The sequence below is a fragment of the Zea mays genome, chromosome 5 (assembly GCF_902167145.1).
Source record: "Zea mays cultivar B73 chromosome 5, Zm-B73-REFERENCE-NAM-5.0, whole genome shotgun sequence".
Taxonomy (NCBI): domain Eukaryota; kingdom Viridiplantae; phylum Streptophyta; class Magnoliopsida; order Poales; family Poaceae; genus Zea; species Zea mays.
Window position 1 is genome coordinate 197,478,763 of NC_050100.1, and position 19,278 is coordinate 197,498,040.

At 44.5% G+C, this 19,278-nt stretch overlaps 1 protein-coding gene across 1 annotated transcript; it reads right to left on the reverse strand.

The window, feature by feature from the left end:
• Positions 1-8,998: 8,998 nt before the first annotated feature.
• LOC100274076 (uncharacterized) lies at positions 8,999-11,156 on the reverse strand. Its single transcript, NM_001367375.1, has one exon. It carries the CDS (start codon positions 10,975-10,977, stop codon positions 9,199-9,201), a length of 1,779 nt encoding a protein of 592 aa, NP_001354304.1. The 5' UTR covers positions 10,978-11,156; the 3' UTR covers positions 8,999-9,198.
• Positions 11,157-19,278: the final 8,122 nt, after the last annotated feature.

Consider the following 19,278-nt stretch of genomic DNA (forward strand, 5'->3'; position numbering starts at 1 on the left):
CCGCGTGGGTATCGTGTCTTCATACTGTAGTAAGGGGTACCCCTGTTTCAGGGTACCGACAATGTCCAAACTATCTTAAACGATATTGGACAATTTTTTTCATTGTTGATATTGCTACCCTATCACATGTCATCATTATGAACTCGATCCTTTTTATATAGCCACAAATTCAACGTAACATATACATCTCCATAAATACTTATCTGTTGAATATATCATCTTTTTTATGCCAACATTCTGCACCATATAATATAGCAAGTCTAATGGTTATTTTATAAAACTTGCCCTTTACTTTTTTTGCAATTTAGCCCTTTTTGGTTTTATTTTCACAAATATGGACTTTATAGTTTCATTTCAAAAAATGGATCCTGAGGTCGGCATCAATAGCATTTGCGCCTAGCTATCACAGGCTGGCGCGCAACACTATTGGTGTCTAGGTCTTCGACATGGCGGTGGCAATGGCGTGGCGCCACGTGGCAAGGGGTAGGCGCCATAGATCTTGGCGCCTACCCCCCTATAAACTTTACAACCACGTGTACAGGGGTAGGCGGCAAGATCTATGGCGCAAATATTCATTATTTCAACAACTTCGGACATGACATGCGACGACTAGACACAGCCTCGGCCTTGGGAGGAAAGTCCGCCTCGCTCAAGCTCGGCCTCGGCCATCTGCCATGGCAAGGGCGCATTAAATGCCACCAACTCTCCCGTGAATCCCGCGGGAACCACTCCGACTGCTATTCCAACAACTCCGGCATGGCTGCATACCCGTGCGCCGACTCGGTCTCGGCCTCGGGAGAAGTCTCCGTCACACCCGAGCCCGGCCTCGGCCAACAACATCAACAGAGAAACATACGACGCTGTCGACCCTCCCGCAAACACCGTTGAAGACAGAATGCCTACACAAACTGCAAGGGTGGTGTCCAATCTGCTTTCTGCCATCCCGGATGACGCACGGGCCAGATTACCATGAACTTTTTACCATGTTGAGCGCTATTTCAACCACTGTGACTCAAACATCTCATCCACAGGGTACGTTCGAGTACACATCCAAGCCCTCGACCCTGACCTCGGCTCTCTACCCGGTCAAAGGATAGGTTATAGGGACCGGGCATCCTTCTCCTGATCAAAAGTAACATCCAGGATAAGGGTCATCCCGCCGACCATACTGCTATAGGGGCTCGGATTCATCTCCTCTACAGCGGCTGGACGACTTTTGTACTCTTAGGCTCCCCCCTTGCGACTATAAAAACAGGAGTCCAGGGTCCCCAGGGGATAGGGCACAACACTTGATCGTTTGCTCTCCACTTTCGATATTGGCACTTGCCTTAATCACCCTTAGATACTTGAGATTTACTCCCTCTCTTATCCTTCTTGTATCCCCTACTATGAGCACTGAGGTGCAAGATAACATAAGTCTCAAACCCCTCACTGGAAGTAGGGCCTTCTCTTGCCAGAACCAGGATAAATCTTGTGTCTTCTTGCATCACCCATCTAGATCGGGACACGTAGCACAAATTCATTCGTTGGTTAGAACCCTCGGGTTAAAACACCAACAATATGACAATGACTTGGTGAAACATTTTGAGTTTACTTTGAACTCTCTAGCTACCGACACATTTATAGTCCCTCAACATCTGGAAACTTAGATTTTGAACCTTTTTTGTGCTTGACACCAAAGTGGAAGAGGGGACTGTACGTGAGATAGGGGAATGTGTGAGACATAAGGAACTACTAGAGGCATACACTTATTTTATTTGCCTATGTTTTCTATATGATACCCTCATTCCTTTGCATTGCCTATATATGTTATATTATTGCACATGACCTTATTTTTTGTAACATGTTCTATACACCTTACCTTTGTGACATGTTCTATACATGTTTCATATTGTTTACGATGTCACATTTTCTTGCTCATGACTATTCATTTTACACCTATTATGAACAAGCCTACATGTCATGTATATGCGCTTAATGTTTCTCTTATTTGATACATGACTATGGACCATGTCAATATGAACTTCAAACTAATACTTCTTTGCTTGACAATGTTTCCTTAAAACCTCAAACATTTCCAACAAACTTGAGACAAGTTATCATCAATCACCAAAAATGGGGATATTGAAAGTATTTAGGGGCCTATCTGGTTTTGGTAATTAATAAGAACACATGATTATTGTGACTAATGTATGTTTTGTAGTGATATGATAGGTTAAGTCACAATAATGCAGGATGACTGACCTTAAAAGGTTTTCATGCCCTAGTTAACGAAGGCCAGCGATCGGTTTAGAAGGAATGATTGAAAAGGTTAAGAACCAGCTAGTTCTAAGTGTCAATGGAGATGTTGGATACTTAGAGTAGTGTTAGGACCTTATTTGCTTTTAGCTGGACTATAAAGAGGTATGGGATGAGGAACTTGACTTAGATGTGTCTAGTTAGGTGTGGTAGTGCACAATTATGAAAAAAAACTAGCGCTAGGTAACCCAAGGGGACCCATAAAAGTTTGGAGGAAAAATCAATAAACGGACGAAGACACAAATTAGGCAGTCTGTTGTAGCACTGGACGCGTTCGGTGCTTTATCGAATACCACACTGGATGCGAGTTATGCTCTGTTCTATTTTAGGTACGCACTGAGGTGTTCGGTCCCCACCGAGTATGTGACACTCGACAAGACACCTAGAGAGCTTACAAAATATTCATTTGCACATGTAAATTGTGTATTTGACCTAAGCACTCACGTGATATGTCTTGTGTGTCATTGGATGTGGCATCATACATAATACTCATATAGTATGTTTATTATGTTGAATTGAGTTATATTCACCGAATGTATTAATATTTCAAGAATGGTTATAATAGCATAGGGTTTCAATTAATGTGCTAAACTCTTTGTTAATACATTTCGGACTAGGGTGAAGTTGAGCTTGTTCTTAAGTTTTCATTATTGCGAGAAGTTTTAGAAAAGTTTAATTTACCTCATGTCCCTCTTGGGCATTGTGAGCAAGGGAGTGTCAAACTCCAATAGTCCAATACCTTGAGGAGTCCTCTAACCGATGCATTACATATTTACTTTTAAACAGTGTACTCTGAAACTTTACACTCTTAGAATTGTCATGATGGTGTAGGGTTAAAAATTAGGGTGCAAAAGTTTTTGATTGCATATTAGACACTCAGGTAAAGTTGAGCTTGCTATTAGAACTTAATTGTTGTAAGAATTTATAGTGAAACACAATTCAACCTCTCTTTTGGACATCATGATCCATTTACCTTTGATTGCTTCACACACACTAGTTGTGTGCCCGTGCGTTGCAACGGGAACATATAATACCGTTGATAGCTTATGTACGTTGGGATGAGCATCGACATATATCTGACCGGATCTTCTTCTTCCTTGGGGATCTGGAGAAAAGCCTGTTCGGAAGCCAAACATGTTAAGACCTGATCATGTGCTGCCCTTGTGTCTCTGATCATCATCAGCATACTGTTCGACACTTGTATGAGTCTTGTTAATTTGCATACCTCGTGCATAGTCTCTCAACCATCAATTCATTATGGTATACAGAATTCATGTGAGTTGTGACAAACATTATCAAATTCATATAAATTATTTTAAAGAATCAATATAGAGTTTTATATGATAGAGAAATACATGTGGATTAAAAAATGCTAAACAAAAGATCTAAAATATAACAGTTCGATCAAGTTGCATAAGATGTACAATTTTCCAATTGCTTCTGCATTTGGAAGTCCACCTTTCTATGTTATCTTTGCTATTTCTGACTTAATAGAATCTAAATAGTATTGAACGCTAAGAAAACTACAAAATGAGATGGAGTTGTGTTGACTGAAAAACATATGTATGTAGCATTTGGAATAAAAAAATACACTTTAAGTATTCAAGTACCAGATAATGCCAGACAAGGGATTAATTCCACAGAGCAAAGTACAAAATCCATGACAAGATATTTCATAATAGATTTAAAAAGGAAGGCTTTTGCTTAAAATATGAGGCCTTAATCTCAAAATGTGTATATGTGATATTGAACGGGTCACCACCAATGCCTACACAAGTTGACTGCCCCAAACCTACAGCTGTTGTTTGAAACACTCGTCAACAGAAATCAGACATACATTAACCAAACATAGTCAGGTGCTCGTGCGTTGCCACGACTCACAAATTATTAATCTTTATTTTTGCATAATTTTAGATTTTTACCGTTTAAATATGGGAGAGGAGAGAGAGGTGAATGGAATAGTAGAGATAAGATTTATAAGAAATAGGGATCTGCACCAAGAACGTAAACACAAATTAATTAGCATATTCTTGCCCCCTCAAGTTAAAATCATGCATCAATAGTACGGCAACAATACAAATCCGGTGTGCATACTACAGAACAGGAATGTAGGCATTACCTTAATTAAAAAAGTAATGTGCTAGTATTAGTAGTACCTTCTAGGGTTGAGTCTTCCTCAACACCCTTGTATGCCCAGTGGCATGATGCAATGATGTTCTCAGACGCATATCTTGCGATATTTATTTATAACCAGTCAAAAACTTAGAGAGTAATCTTACTTTACGAAGGATTTGAAACATAAAGAAAATTATGAAAATTACTGTATTAATCAACGAAAAAACACTCGATGCAACAACATACAAAGATCAATTAAATGCCCAAGCACAAAAAATCTGAATGTGAAGCAAATCATACATATCTGGACATACAGTCTGGTTCTTGCCGCATGCTTCCCAGCTGGACACTTCTCCGACCATTCTCTGTGCTACCGAGTGAATAAAGGTCTGAATAATTAACATTTAGCTTATCATTTAGCTGTCTCCATAGAAGTCGTCTTTAGTCGGCTAGATGATGTCGGCGTTCCAAACCGGGCAATTAGTGAACAAAACAGAGCATGCCCTAGCATCCAGGTTCCTATAGATTTCAAGATCATGACTGATGTCCAGTATTTGACGTACGTACATAGTGTAAAACAGTCTTCCTTGCGTACCAGTGGAAGTCGACGTTGTTCCCTCCTTTGTCAGAGTGAAGTGGCTATGGATTACAGGTAGTAGTTGTGTTAGCAGTCAGTAGCATGAGCGAACAGCCACATTATTGATCTGATCAAACACATCAAATAGAGCACATCAAACCTTGCTTGTGGTTTGTACTACCTAGTGTATGTCTCTGATGAAGTGCGAGAGGAACATGAGCGCTTGTGTTATATTATCTGCACTGCAGAAAAGCAACGTTCATGACTGTTAATGACAAATTGTCCAAAACTTTGCAGAATTGGAGCATACACATACGAGTAGCAGAGTAGCGACATTAAATTATGGGGGAGAAGATCTCCCATAGGTGGGGAGCTGGGAGGTACAATTGTTGATGGTGCCCACGATGCACAGGCCCTTGACACCATCCTTGTCCTTGTAGTCCCCTGACAAAACAGAAAAAACGACGCATGACGACCATGAGCACAAGATTGCGTGTCAGATTCATCTTGGAACGAGGGACGTGGTCGCTTACCGTCGTAGTTGTAGGTGCAGAGGAAGTAAGAAGAATTCGTTAATTACTGTTATAGAGAATAAAATGAAGTAGATGGCTTATCTAGGCTGTCGAATGTCATTATCATAAGGCATATCCACTATGCTGCAAGTCTGGAACCTTTTATTCACGTAAAGTAAGCATGTGATGTGAACTCCGTCATGCTAGCTTCATACAAGTTACACACACTCAAAGAAGTTGCCAGGAAACCAACATTTTTGTCTCTTGTATCTAGTCTTGCACTGGGGGCAGCATTGGTTCCCCTCGCGCTCATACTCATAGCATGGGCGGTAGACAGGGAAGGCACAATCATTGCAGGCAACAAAGACATCGCCAGTGGCTGAAACACCTATAGAGTCACCACAAATCTGGCAGACCTGCCCATTCGCACTCTTTGTGGGCTTAGCCTGCATTAGCGAGATAACGACAAAGTCAGCACACATGCAATCAGAAATTCAGCATTAGAGGACACCTCAGTGACTCATGCACTTTACTGGTGAGCAACAGACTGTAAAAATCAACCTGCGATCAAGTGTCTATTAGTCTTGAAGTCGAGGCTAAGATCAAAATGCCAGGAAGGTAATTTTGAATTTACATAAGATGAACTAATTCAATGGTGTAGTAGTCATAAACAAAGGCACGCTACAGCAGGGCAAAGAAGGATCTAATTCACCGTCGGTCCATGGTAATTATGACAAGGAATTGTTGAGGCATGGGTAAACACAGGGATCTAAACAATCTGAGGCTCCATTTCACTGGATCTCCAAGACAGCGAAACATGAACAATATATCATTACCTATTGCCGATTTGGCAACTGTTCGAAGAATTGGACCGAGCACGAACAGTTCAGAAATTGCCAGGAGGACATGTCTGATCTGGTGACTTACACGGCGCAACGGAAGCATCGCTGAAATGGAAAGGCAAAATCTACGAGCAGAGACACGCAGAAGCGACCGCATTTGAGGGGCGAACCCCAAGCGTTAGACTAAAGACTAACACCTCGGCCCAGATCCAGCGACAGACGTGCGCGCACGACATGAGCCGCTAGAAACTGAATCTGAAGCAGGCAGCGAGGGCGGCACTGGATTGGCTGGATGTACCGGGCCCGACGCATCGCCGTCATGGCGGATCATGACGAACTCGTTGCGGTTGTGCGAGCCCGCCACCATCCCCATTTTGATCAGCAAACCACACCAGCAAGCGCCCATGAGAAGACGGGTCATGGCCGGTCAGACCCACCGCTCCTACGTCGGTTGGGAAATCAAAGTCGCGGTCGGATCTGGACGAGCAGGGCGCGAATCCGGGCATGGCGGCGACAATGGCGAGGAGATCTGGGGAGGTGCGGGCGGGATCAAGGCGGTGACGCTCGTGCCCCTCCGGTCTTGCTTTGGGCTGGTTCGGGGGCGGCTGCAGGGTTCCACGGGTCACGCTAGGTGGGTGTGCGGCATGCGTCGCGCGGGCGGGATTGCGGCGTGCGGGCGGTAGGGCGGGCGGGAGGGCGGTTCGCCATGGTCGTGGCGGGATTTGCGGGCTTGCGGTGTGCGGGCGAGAGGACGGTTCGCCTTGGTCGCGGCGGGGTTTGCAGGTTTGCGGCATGCGGGTGGGCGGGCGTAGGTAGGGGTGGTAACGGATCGCGATCCAAATGGTTCTTCACAAAATAGTAGGGCCCTAAATAAATTTTAGTTCAAAAATGAATAGAAATAGGATCCGATCCTAATCCGATCCGATCCTTAAAACTTATAGTATAAAATTGAGAGCCCATTGTCACCCCTAGGCGTAGGGAGGCGGGGGCAGTCTACAGTAAGTTCTTAATAGTTAGTAGAGATTACTGTTTCTATATGCATATATCAATCATAGCTGAATGCCCGTGCGTTACAACGGGAACATATAATACCAGTATACTACGATAACTTATATACAAAATATGTGTTATACCGTTATGAGAAAATGTTTCATAATCAATTTGTGATTCTGACCATACATAAATTTTGTTATTTATAATCTATCTGTTTCACCACTACATTGCAACCATCAATATCATGCAGACTTCGATATATGTCACGATTTGCATGGTCTCATTATTGGAGAGCACGTTTCACACATACCGGAAGAAATTCCCTCGTACATCGTTAGTCATCGGACACGTACCACCATACGCTTTTGCTTAAACAAAAAGGTAAGTGTGCATGTTTGCAAGACTAATGGTCAAACATCGTATAACCATAAAGTTAGAATACTATATTAATATATTAAATAAATTAATCCAATAGACATAGATTAACCTAATTAACATAGGATAAATAAATATCTAATTATAAAAGTATGAAACATGATATAATCAATGTTGTTACCGCGTAGTAAATATTCATACGAGACTAACACAACTGGAACGGTTCAATTTGGAATTAAAATGGGGGAAGTTACGAATTTCCAAAGTTTCTATGTATTTGATATAGGATTAATTAGGAAATCAATTTTATTGTTGTTTTCATGACAAAACAGAGGTATTATGTGATAAAAAATAATATTATAGAATTATAGAAATTGGAATGAACTCATTTGGATTTAATATGAAATTTCCATGAATTAAATGAGTTTCTGCAATTATTTTTAAACTAAAAATCAATTTCTAAACTCTTTTCCCCTATTTTCTTTATTTTCTGGACTGCGTCCCAAATTCCAGAAAGATCAGGGGCCAAGCTATAAATGTTTTTCTAGACTTAAGGAGCATACAGAGTGGACGACAGATTAAACACAAAAGACGTCTTAATTGAAGTTGTACGCAATTCAACATGAGTTACATTAGCTAGATGGTGGAAGGCTAGGCATTCTGCTCAATAGATCCAAGGTTCGATCCCTAAGTAGCCACGTTTTGTTTTTTCTTAATAAGTAGTATAGATTTGATGCCATCTTTCAAATGCAGGTTGACATCTTATCCTACATGTTGTTTACATCATCTTTTTTGTTTAAAGTACCCTCTTTAATGACCCTTTTTTAAAACTTCTGATGTCTCACGTTTTAGTTTCCATCACTTTATTCTTGTGATCTTAGCTTATTTATTCTTATGGACACATACCTGAAACCGAAAGACCACCACAATAAACTTATGTTGAGAGACAATGTACTCCCTAGGTATCACATACCTTTATTGTTTATCCTATCTTTTTGTGAGGAAGTCAATTTGACTAGAGTGTAGGCCACTACTATAGACCACTAAATGAAATTCTCTTTCTAAAGAAAATATTGGCTATCACTAGATCAAAAGCTACCACAGAGTTCAAGATTTTCTATCGCTTCTAATTTCTACTGCCAGATCCAAAACCTTCATGAACCTCTCAAAACGTGCACATGTTATACTTCTATGGCCACTGAGATTCTCCTAAAAGCTCCTGTGCTATGAGATCTCCTACACGCCCATTGATTTCTTCTGCATTAGTTTAAATAAAAATACTCCAAGAGAGAACGATACTCGCTTCTCCTGTGTTCCAAGAGTACTTGTTAGGTGTAGCTGTAGGCCTGTAGCAGTGTAGCCTGTAGAGCAACTAATACACATATTTGTTAACTCAAGATTTCAAATGCGAACCTTTTCCTTTGTGAACTAACACATCAAAGAATCATTGCGCTTCTATCAGACACACGACTCGCTTATCCTGTGTTCAGCACACTTCAGACTTTGCATCGACTACACAATATCCTGGATCTTTGTGAAGATCCATTCCTTCCATCACTCTCCTCAGATGTTGAACATCGCTCCATCTCTCAGCTGCAGCATATACCTTCCCAAGGAGCACATAATTCCCAACGTTATCCGGTTCAAGCTCAAACAGATGTTTAGCAGCGACCTCGCCGAACTCAACATTCTCGTGGAGAACACAGGCACCCAGCAGAGAGCTCCACACCGACACAGTCGGCTCAAATGGCATGTCTTCGATGCGGCGGTAAGCCTCCTCTATCCTCCCAGCACGCCCAAGCATGTCAACCAGGCACAAGTAGTGCTCTGCGTTTGGCATCAGGCCATGGACGCCGTGCATGTCGTTGAACAGCCGAAGCCCTTCATCTACCATGCCAGCGTGGCTACAAGAGTGCAGCAATGAGGCGATGGTGACGGTGTTCGGCATCACCCCCAGCTCCACCATCCTGGAATATAGCAGCATGGCAGTTTGGGCATGCCCGTGCATGCCGTATCCGGCGATGACAGTTGTCCAGGCAACAACATCCTTTTCAGGTAAGCACTGGAAGAGCTCCCATGCGACACCCAAGTCACCAGCCTTGGCATACAGATCGATTAGACCCGTGGCAATATCTGTACTCACAAGACATCCACGAACCAGTAGGCAGCAGTGGATGTTATTCGCCTGTACCAGGTCCGCGGACTCTGCATAAGCTGGGATGACGCTTGCCATCGTTGCAGAATCTGGACGCACTGATTCTGCAAGCATTCGTTTAAACAGAGCTAGGGCTTTCTTTCCCTGATCTCTTTGAGTATAACCAGAGATTGCTGCATTCCATGTTTCAGTCCGTCGTGATCCTTTCTCGACCACCATGTCTATCACTCCCATATATCCACATTTTGCGTAACAGTCAACAAGTGCAGTTTCAACAACAATATCTGATCCAAGCCCAAGTCTAATGCACAATGCATGTGTGCACTTGGCATGCTTCCCTGAGAGCAAGCTGGCGCAAGCTGAGAGCAGATGCGCCATGGTCACAGCATTAGGCTGTGCTTCACTGCTCACCAGCATCTCAGAACCAAGCGCGAAGGCCTTGCTCGCATGGTCATTCAACACGTATGCACCAATCATCACCGTCCAAGAAACAACATCCTTATCGTAGCTGTCTTCATCGAACACCCTTCTTGCATCCTCCAGGCTCCCGCACTTGCCATACATGTCGATCAGAGCGTTCTTCACCGCGACATACTTCCCCAAGCCTCTCACCACAGCCAACCGGTGCACAGCTCTCCCCGTGTGCAAGTCCCTGGCTTGTGCACAAGCTGGCAGCACTGAAACAACAGAGGCACGGTCAATGCACACGCCACGATCAACCATCGTCTCGAACACCTCCAACGCCCTCTCCGCGCGGCCGTCCTTGACACACCCGGTAATGACGGTATTCCACGACACGGTTGTTCGGCTCGGCAGCGCGACGAACACTGCCTCCGCTGCGGCCACGTCTCTGCATCGCATATACATGGAAACGATCGCGTTCTGCACGTAGGCGTCGCTGCCGAAGCCCGCGGCGAGGGCGCGGCCGTGCACGGCGCGCCCATGGCGCCTGAGGCGGAGGCCGGCACATGCTTTGGCGGCAAAGGTGAAGGTGAGGTGGTCGAAGTGGCGCATCTGTGAGTAGAGAGCGAGGGCCTGTCGGTGGAAGCCGAGACCGGAGTAGGAGCGAAGGAGGGTGTTAGAGACGGAAACCGAGGCCGGTTGGGGCATTTGAGCGAGCAGGTTCTGGGCGTCAAAGGGACAGCCACATGCGCAGTAAGAATATAAGAGGAGATGAGGGCTGTCGTAGTGGAGGTGACCGGACGTGAGGAGGAGTGCGTGGAGCTGGGCGGTGGTGGTGGGAACGAGCGGGGTTGAGGAGCTTTTGGATCGGAGGAGGAGCGCGAGGCATTGCCGGACAAGAGTGCTGGTTCTGGATGTCATTCTGAAAGTTCAGGGACCCGACGCTCTAGGGGTTTACATCGACCTGGTCGGTGGTCTAGTCATTTGAGTTTTCTTGTCTTATCCTGCGGCACTAGCTTTGACAGTGTTTTTGCAGGACAGCAAGAAGTTACTAGGGAGTTTTTAAACCTTGTAATTGGATGAATTTGGATCCACTGGCTCTACTAAAACTGCCGAATCTATACTACCTATTAAGGCTCTAAGGGGTAGGTTGCCTCCCCTGGTTCTGCCTTCAGCCAATCTGCATCGTCCATCAATATGCGTCAAATCATCACCGTCCGCCCGCCCACGCCCACGTTCGTCCCCCCGCTTCCCCCACCCCGCGTGAGCCACCGCCGCCCCGCCTCCCCTCCCCACGCGCGATCCAGCCAAACCTCGCCACCGCCAGCGCGCGCTTGCCCTAACTACCGCTCGGATCTGGGAGCAGCCGGCGGCGCTCCCTCACGTGGTCCCCGGCGGCAAGGGGGCCCGGAAGGCGGCGCAGCTGAGATGCGACGCGACGCGATGCCGCCACCCACCGCCCCCTCAGCCTCCTCCTCCTCGTCATCCCTCTTCAGCGGCGGCGAGCAGCTTTTCGAGTCCGGGCCCAGCACACTCGTCTTTCTGCCCCTACTCCTGATCCAGGGCGGCGGCATGGACCTCTCCCGCGTCGGCGAGAAACTCCTCAGCTCTGTCCGCTCGGTCCGCTCCCTCGGCCTCCTCCCACCGACCCCCGTCGCGCCCCCTTCCCGTCCTGAGGTCCTTTACGCTTTCTCCCTCCTTTCATGGCTTGCTCTCGCACATTGTCGAATCAATGAGGCAGAGGTCGCTCACATTTGTTTCGAACCTTCTGTAGGTTCCAGAACGAGCTGCGGCGGCAGCAGCAGCTGCACGGGGCGATCGCTGGGTTGCCACCTCACGAGAGGATCAACCTGCCATCCAATTCGGAGGATTTGGTCTCCATCTATGGGAGAAACCCCCAGGGCTAGGCCGTGGAGGAGCTTGAGGAGGTGTTCTATGAGGAGGTGAGTGCTGCATTGGCATAGATTTGGTTGTCTACTAATTTCAAGGATTGATGTGTTTTGAGTTTGAAATTTGAATTATTCACAGGAGTTTGATCCAATAAAGTACATTCTGCAAAGTATTCCGGACGAAGGCAGTGATGCCACCTATTTCGATGAGCAGGTTAGTGGCACCAGCTTTTGTTTTTCATTCTAGGACATTGTGAACGAAGTACATGCTAAGAAAACTTATGTGTACCATGATTCTGAGTAACGTGTGCATGTATAAGTGCACATAGCAACATTGGTAATGGTTTGGTGTCGGTTTCAAGAATGAGAGCTATGACCTGTGTAGAAGAAACCATCTGTTTTGTCGTTTAGAAGCATTCTGGTTATCCATTAACTGTAACTGTGTATTTTTGTATTATAATTTCGACTATTTGTTATTTTGTTTACATGATTCAATTTTGTTCCCTTTCTCCCTCTTGGCAGACAATGGCCACTTCTCCCCAAGTGAAAAAAATCTGCTAGAAGACCTTAGAGGGTTTTAACATTGGGATGGATATTTGGGCCCTTACCTTGCTTTAAGTGGAGATTCAGTTTTATGTTTTCACTTAATATGACAACTGAAGAGCTAAAGACTTTGAAGGGCACAGAGTCTTCAGCTCCTTCTGTTCCTCCTGATGGAGGAGTCAGCAAGGAACCTCAAAAAGGGGGGAGATTGCCCAATGGGTGAATTTCTATCCGCTTATTGGAACCACTCATCAGGTTTTACATTATGCGTATTCCTTCTTAATTCTTATACATGTTTGTTTATCTCTGGCTTCAGGAGGACAACTGGTCCAGCACGCCGCTCATCCAAGGGCAACTGGACTGTAGAAGAGGTAAAGTTGGCACTCTGGTTTCCTAAATTCGTTAATAGCATGCATTTTCAGTACAACATTTGAATAATGAAGTAAATAACCTATCTTAGGTAGCTTTGTTGAATGCTATGCTAAACATCCATTCTCAATAAGATAGTCTTTTTTCTCTACATAGCAAAAGATAAATATCATACAGATATATAACTTTTCAGTTTTCACCATACTCTCTTCTACTGTAGTTGATACTATAGTTAATAGTATGTAGGGATTGCTGTTCTGATTCTCTTGCTGCATTTATTTTCATTTGCATCAAACATTACATACAGTAACACTGTTCAGTGACATGCCTACATCAGCACCAAAGATTTATTTGATATTTTGATGGCAATGTTCTTTCTATATGCTAAGCATTGCATGATGAAATCGTGTCAAAGATGGCCTTATATGTGATGAGATCATATTTTGCCTATCTACTGGTGTGGTTTGATGGGCACAACTACTCAATTGTAGGATGACATACTTCGCAAAGCTGTTGAAACCTACAAGGGAAAAAATTGGAAAAAAGATAGGTACATTCTTTAGCTAATACAAAGTTCATATGTTCTCTGTTCTCAATTTATGTAGCACAGGCTGTTGATTTCTTTTTGAAGCATCATATATCCAAATATAAATTGACCATATACAACGATACTTACTTATTTTGCTTGCTAACATGCATCTTGTTTTCTTGCGATTTGCATTACATGTCTTGATCTAAAAATGTAGTGTTGTATTATAGAATGTAGTACCACCTTTTTTTAGAACTGTTAAACAAAGTGTGCTACAGTAAGCTAACACAAGATGACAACACTAAACAGATTTCATATGTGTAATTCATGTAAAGTTTCAGAAATCCGTCTTTTGATCGATGGTACACATGCTAAAATTATTCATGTAAAGTTTCAGTTATGGAACGTGCCTCTTCTGTTTATAATGACCGTTGAGTGATTTTAGGATAGCAATTTAGTATAGCATGTCATTGAGTAAAGGAACAAACAACAATATTTTTTTTGTTTATTTTTTGCGCAAAGAAACAGACTGTCTGAATACTCAGTTGTGACGAATGCTACCTATTCTGTTTTTATTTTTCTTACAGCTCAGCTTTGATCATTCTTTGAAGTGATGCATTGTTGTTTTTTGGTTCCTACATAAATAGAAGGGTCGATGGGTGAGAGCACCTAGAGGGGGGTGAATAGGTGATCCTGTAAAACTTGAAACTTAAGCCACAAAACTTGGTTAAGTGTTAGCACAATAATCACCAAGTAGCTAGAGAGGAGTCTCAACAAAACACAATAACAACAAAGATATCAATCACAGAGATGGCACGGTGGTTATCCCGTGGTTCGGCCAAGACCAACGCTTGCCTACTCCACGTTGTGGCGTCCCAACGGACGAGGGTTGCAATCAACCCCTCTCAAGCGGTCCAAAGACCCACTTGAATACCACGGTGTTTTGCTTGCTTTTCTTAATCCCGTTTGCGAGGAATCTCCACAACTTGGAGCCTCTCGCCCTTACACTTGAAGTTCACAAAGAAGCACGGAGTAAGGGAGGGATAAACAACACACACAAGACTCAAAATCAGAGCAATGACACGCACACAAGTCGCAACAAGAGCTCACAACACAACCCAATGAGTTCACAACTCAACTAGAGCTCTAGATGCTATCACAAAGAAACAAATGCGTGGAATCGAAGTCTCGGTGCTTAGGATTGCTTTGAGTATGCTTGGTGTTCTCCTCCATGCGCCTAGGGGTCCCTTTTATAGCCCCATGGCAGCTAGGAGCCGTTGAGAGCAATCTGGGAAGGCAATTCTTGCCTTCTGTCACGTGGCGCACCGGATAGTCCGGTGCACACCGGACAGTGTCCGGTGCCCGATTTCTTTCCTTCTACGGCAAAGCCGACCGTTGGCAGCCAGAGAGCCGTTGGCGCACCGGACATGTCCGGTGCACACCGGACAGTCCGGTGCCCCCTTCTAGCCGTTGGCTCGGCCACGTGTCCCGCGCAGATCGCGCGGCCGACCGTTGGCCCGGCCGACCATTGGCTCACCGGACAGTCCGGTGCACACCGGACAGTCCGGTGAATTATAGCCGTACGTCGCCGGTGAATTCCCGAGAGCGGTCAGTTCGCCCGAGCCAGTCTGGCGCACCGGACACTGTCCGGTGCACCACCGGACAGTCCGGTGCTCCCAGACTGAGCAGACTTTGGCTGAACAAAGCCATCTCATTTCCAATTCGATTTTTCCTGTTTTCAGCACTTAGACACAATACATTAGTCTATAAAACAATGTACTAAGTCTGAGAAACATACCTTTATCCTTGATTTGTACTTTGTCCACCATTTTACACTTAGGCACTTGTGTTGGACACTAAATCACCAAAAAACTTAGAAATGGCCCAAAGGCACATTTCCCTTTCAATCTCCCCCTTTTTGGTGATTTATGCCAACACAATATAAAGCAAGTGGAACAAATACAAAATCAATTCAAATAAGAACTCAAATTGTTTTGATTCAAATTTGACATATATGGATCACTCTTCGCCACTCTTCGCCACCACTTGGTTTGTTTTTGCAAATCAAACTCAAATTTCTATCTCTAAGTCAAACACACATGTTAAGACATAAAGAGAGTCATTCCAAGAGAAATTGATTCAAGGTTTCAAAAACTCCCCCTTTTTCCATAATCAACATTTCTCCCCACAAGAAGCCAACTTTTGACAAGAGAGACAATAAAAGAGTTTTGTCAAACCAAAAGCTCTATTCTACTATTTTCAAAATCTTTCAAGTGGTAGCTGATTCATTTGTCACTTTGGCCTTTATTTTCTCCCCCTTTGGCATCAAGCACCAAAACGGGATCAATCTTGGCCCTCGAACCCCATTGCCTCACCAGAATCTTCAATAAGAATACAAAGGCAATAAGAGTACATGAGATGAACTTGGAATAAGTTACCCTCTCATCGGAGTGCAGTGGAAGTCTTTCATGGTCCAAGTCCACCTTTTCCCTTTCAAACCTCCTTTGAGACTAAATCATCAAACTCAAGCACATGGTTAGTCTCAAAGGGTCAAGTTGTAACACATCTCCCCCTAAAAATGTGCATCACTTTGCAACGGACTTGTGAGGTCCAGGGAGTGTTTGTACAACTTGAGCACCATAACTAAGCAACAAAATGCATAGGGAACATGATCAAAGGCATAAACACATGTATGCTATAAATCAATCTAGGTTCCGCGAATCTAAGACATTTAACTCACTACGCAACCTGCAAAAGGTCTTCTCATCTAGAGGCTTGGTAAAGATATCGGCTAGCTGGTTCTCGGAGCTAACATGGAATACTTCGATATCCCCCTTTTGCTGGTGGTCTCTCAAAAAGTGATGCCGGATGTCTATGTGCTTTGTGCGGCTGTGTTCAACAGGATTTTCCGCCATGCGGATAGCACTCTCATTATCACATAGGAGTGGGACTTTGCTCAGATTGTAGCCAAAGTCCCTGAGGGTTTGCCTCATCCAAAGTAGTTGCGCGCAACACTGCCATGCGGCAACATACTCGGCCTCAGCGGTGGATAGGGCAACGGAGGTTTGTTTCTTAGAGTTCCATGACACCAGGGACCTTCCTAAGAATTGGCACGTCCCCGATGTACTCTTCCTATCGACCTTACATCCAGCATAGTCGGAATCTGAATATCCAATCAGATCAAAGGTAGACCCCTTTGGATACCAGAGCCCGAAGCAAGGCGTAGCAACTAAATATCTAAGGATTCGCTTCACTGCCACTAAGTGACACTCCTTAGGATCGGATTGATATCTAGCACACATGCATACGCTAAGCATAATATCCGGTCTACTAGCACATAAATAAAGTAAAGACCCTATCATTGACCGGTATGCTTTTTGATCAACGGACTTACCTCCTTTGTTGAGGTCGGTGTGTCCGTCGGTTCCCATCGGAGTCTTTGTGGGCTTGGCATCCTTCATCCCAAACCGCTTTAGCAAGTCTTGCGTGTACTTCGTTTGGGAGATGAAGGTGCCGTCCTTGAGTTGCTTCACTTGGAACCCAAGGAAGTAGTTCAACTTGCCCATCATCGACATTTCGAATTTCTGTGTCATCACCCTGCTAAACTCTTCACAAGACTTTTTATTAGTAGAACCAAATATTATGTCATCGACATAAATTTGGCACACAAAAAGATCACCGTCACAAGTCTTAGTAAAAAGAGTTGGATCGGCTTTCCCAACCTTGAAAGCATTAGCGATTAAGAAATCTCTAAGGCATTCATACCATGCTCTTGGGGCTTGCTTAAGTCCATAGAGCGCCTTAGAGAGCTTACACACGTGGTCGGGTACCGTTCATCCTCGAAGCCAGGGGGTTGCTCTACGTACACCTCCTCCTTGATTGGCCCGTTGAGGAAAGCGCTCTTCACATCCATTTGGAACAACCTGAAAGAATGGTGAGCGGCATATGCTAGCAAAATACGAATGGACTCTAGCCTAGCCACCGGAGCAAAAGTCTCCTCAAAGTCCAAACCTGCGACTTGGGCATAACCTTTTGCCACAAGTCGAGCCTTGTTCCTTGTCACCACTCCGTGCTCGTCTTGTTTGTTGCGGAACACCCACTTGGTTCCCACAACATTTTGCTTAGGACGAGGCACCAGCGTCCAAACTTCATTCTTCTTGAAGTTGTTGAGCTCCTCTTGCATGGCCAACACCCAGTCCGGATCTAGCAAGGCCTCCTCTACCCTGAAAGGCTCAATAGAAGAGACAAAGGAGTAATGTTCACAAAAATTAACTAATCGAGATCGAGTAGTTACTCCCTTGCTAATATCACCAAGAATTTGATCGATGGGATGATCCCTTTGAATCATCGCTCGAACTTGGGTTGGAGGTGCCGGTTGAGTTTCTTCCTCCATCACATGATCATCTTGTGCTCCCCCTTGATCACACGCCTCCTGTTGATGAACCTGTTCATCGTCTTGAGTTGGGGGATGCACCATAGTTGAGGAAGAAGGTTGATCTCGCTCCTTTTGTTCCTGTGGTCGTACATCACCAATCGCCATGGTTCGTATAGCGGCCGTTGGAACATCTTCTTCATCTACATCATCAAGATCAACAACTTGCTCTCTTGGAGAGCCATTAGTCTCATCAAATACAACGTCGCTAGAGACTTCAACCAAACCCGATGATTTGTTGAAGACCCTATACGCCTTTGTATTTGAGTCATAACCTAACAGAAACCCTTCTACAGCTTTGGGAGCAAACTTAGAATTTCTACCCTTCTTCACTAGAATGTAGCATTTGCTCCCAAATACACGAAAGTAAGATACATTTGGTTTGTTAACGGTTAGAAGCTCATACGACGTCTTCTTGAGGAGACGATGAAGGTATACCCTGTTGATGGCGTGGCAAGCCGTGTTCACGGCTTCCGACCAAAAGCACTCGGGGGTATTGAATTCTCCAAGCATTGTCCTCGCCATATCGATGAGCGTCCTGTTCTTCCTCTCTACCACACCATTTTGTTGTGGTGTGTAGGGAGCGGAGAACTCATGCTTGATCCCTTCCTCCTCAAGAAATTCCTCCACTTGAAGGTTCTTGAATTCGGACCCGTTGTCGCTTCTTATCTTCTTCACTTTGAGCTCAAACTCATTTTGAGCTCTCCTTAGGAAGCGCTTGAGGATCCCTTGGGTTTCAGACTTATCCTGCAAAAAGAACACCCAAGTGAAGCGGGAAAAGTCATCAACAATAACTAGACCATACTTACTTCCTCCTATGCTTAGATAGGCGACGGGTCCGAAGAGGTCCATATGTAGCAGCTCCAGGGGTCTTGATGTGGTCATCACATTCTTGCTGTGATGCGCTCCTCCCACTTGTTTACCTGCTTGACAAGCTGCACAAGGTCTATCTTTTTCGAAAGTAACATTGGTTAGACCTATCACGTGTTCTCCCTTTAGAAGCTTGTGAAGGTTCTTCATCCCTACATGTGCTAAGCGGCGATGCCACAGCCAGCCCATGCTGGTCTTAGCTATTAAGCATGCATCTAGACCGGCCTCCTCTTTTGCAAAATCAACTAAGTAAAGTTTGCCATCTAGTACACCCTTAAAAGCTAGTGAACCATCACATCTTCTAAATACAGACACATCTATATTAGTGAATAGACAGTTGTAACCCATATTGCACAATTGACTAACAGATAGTAAAT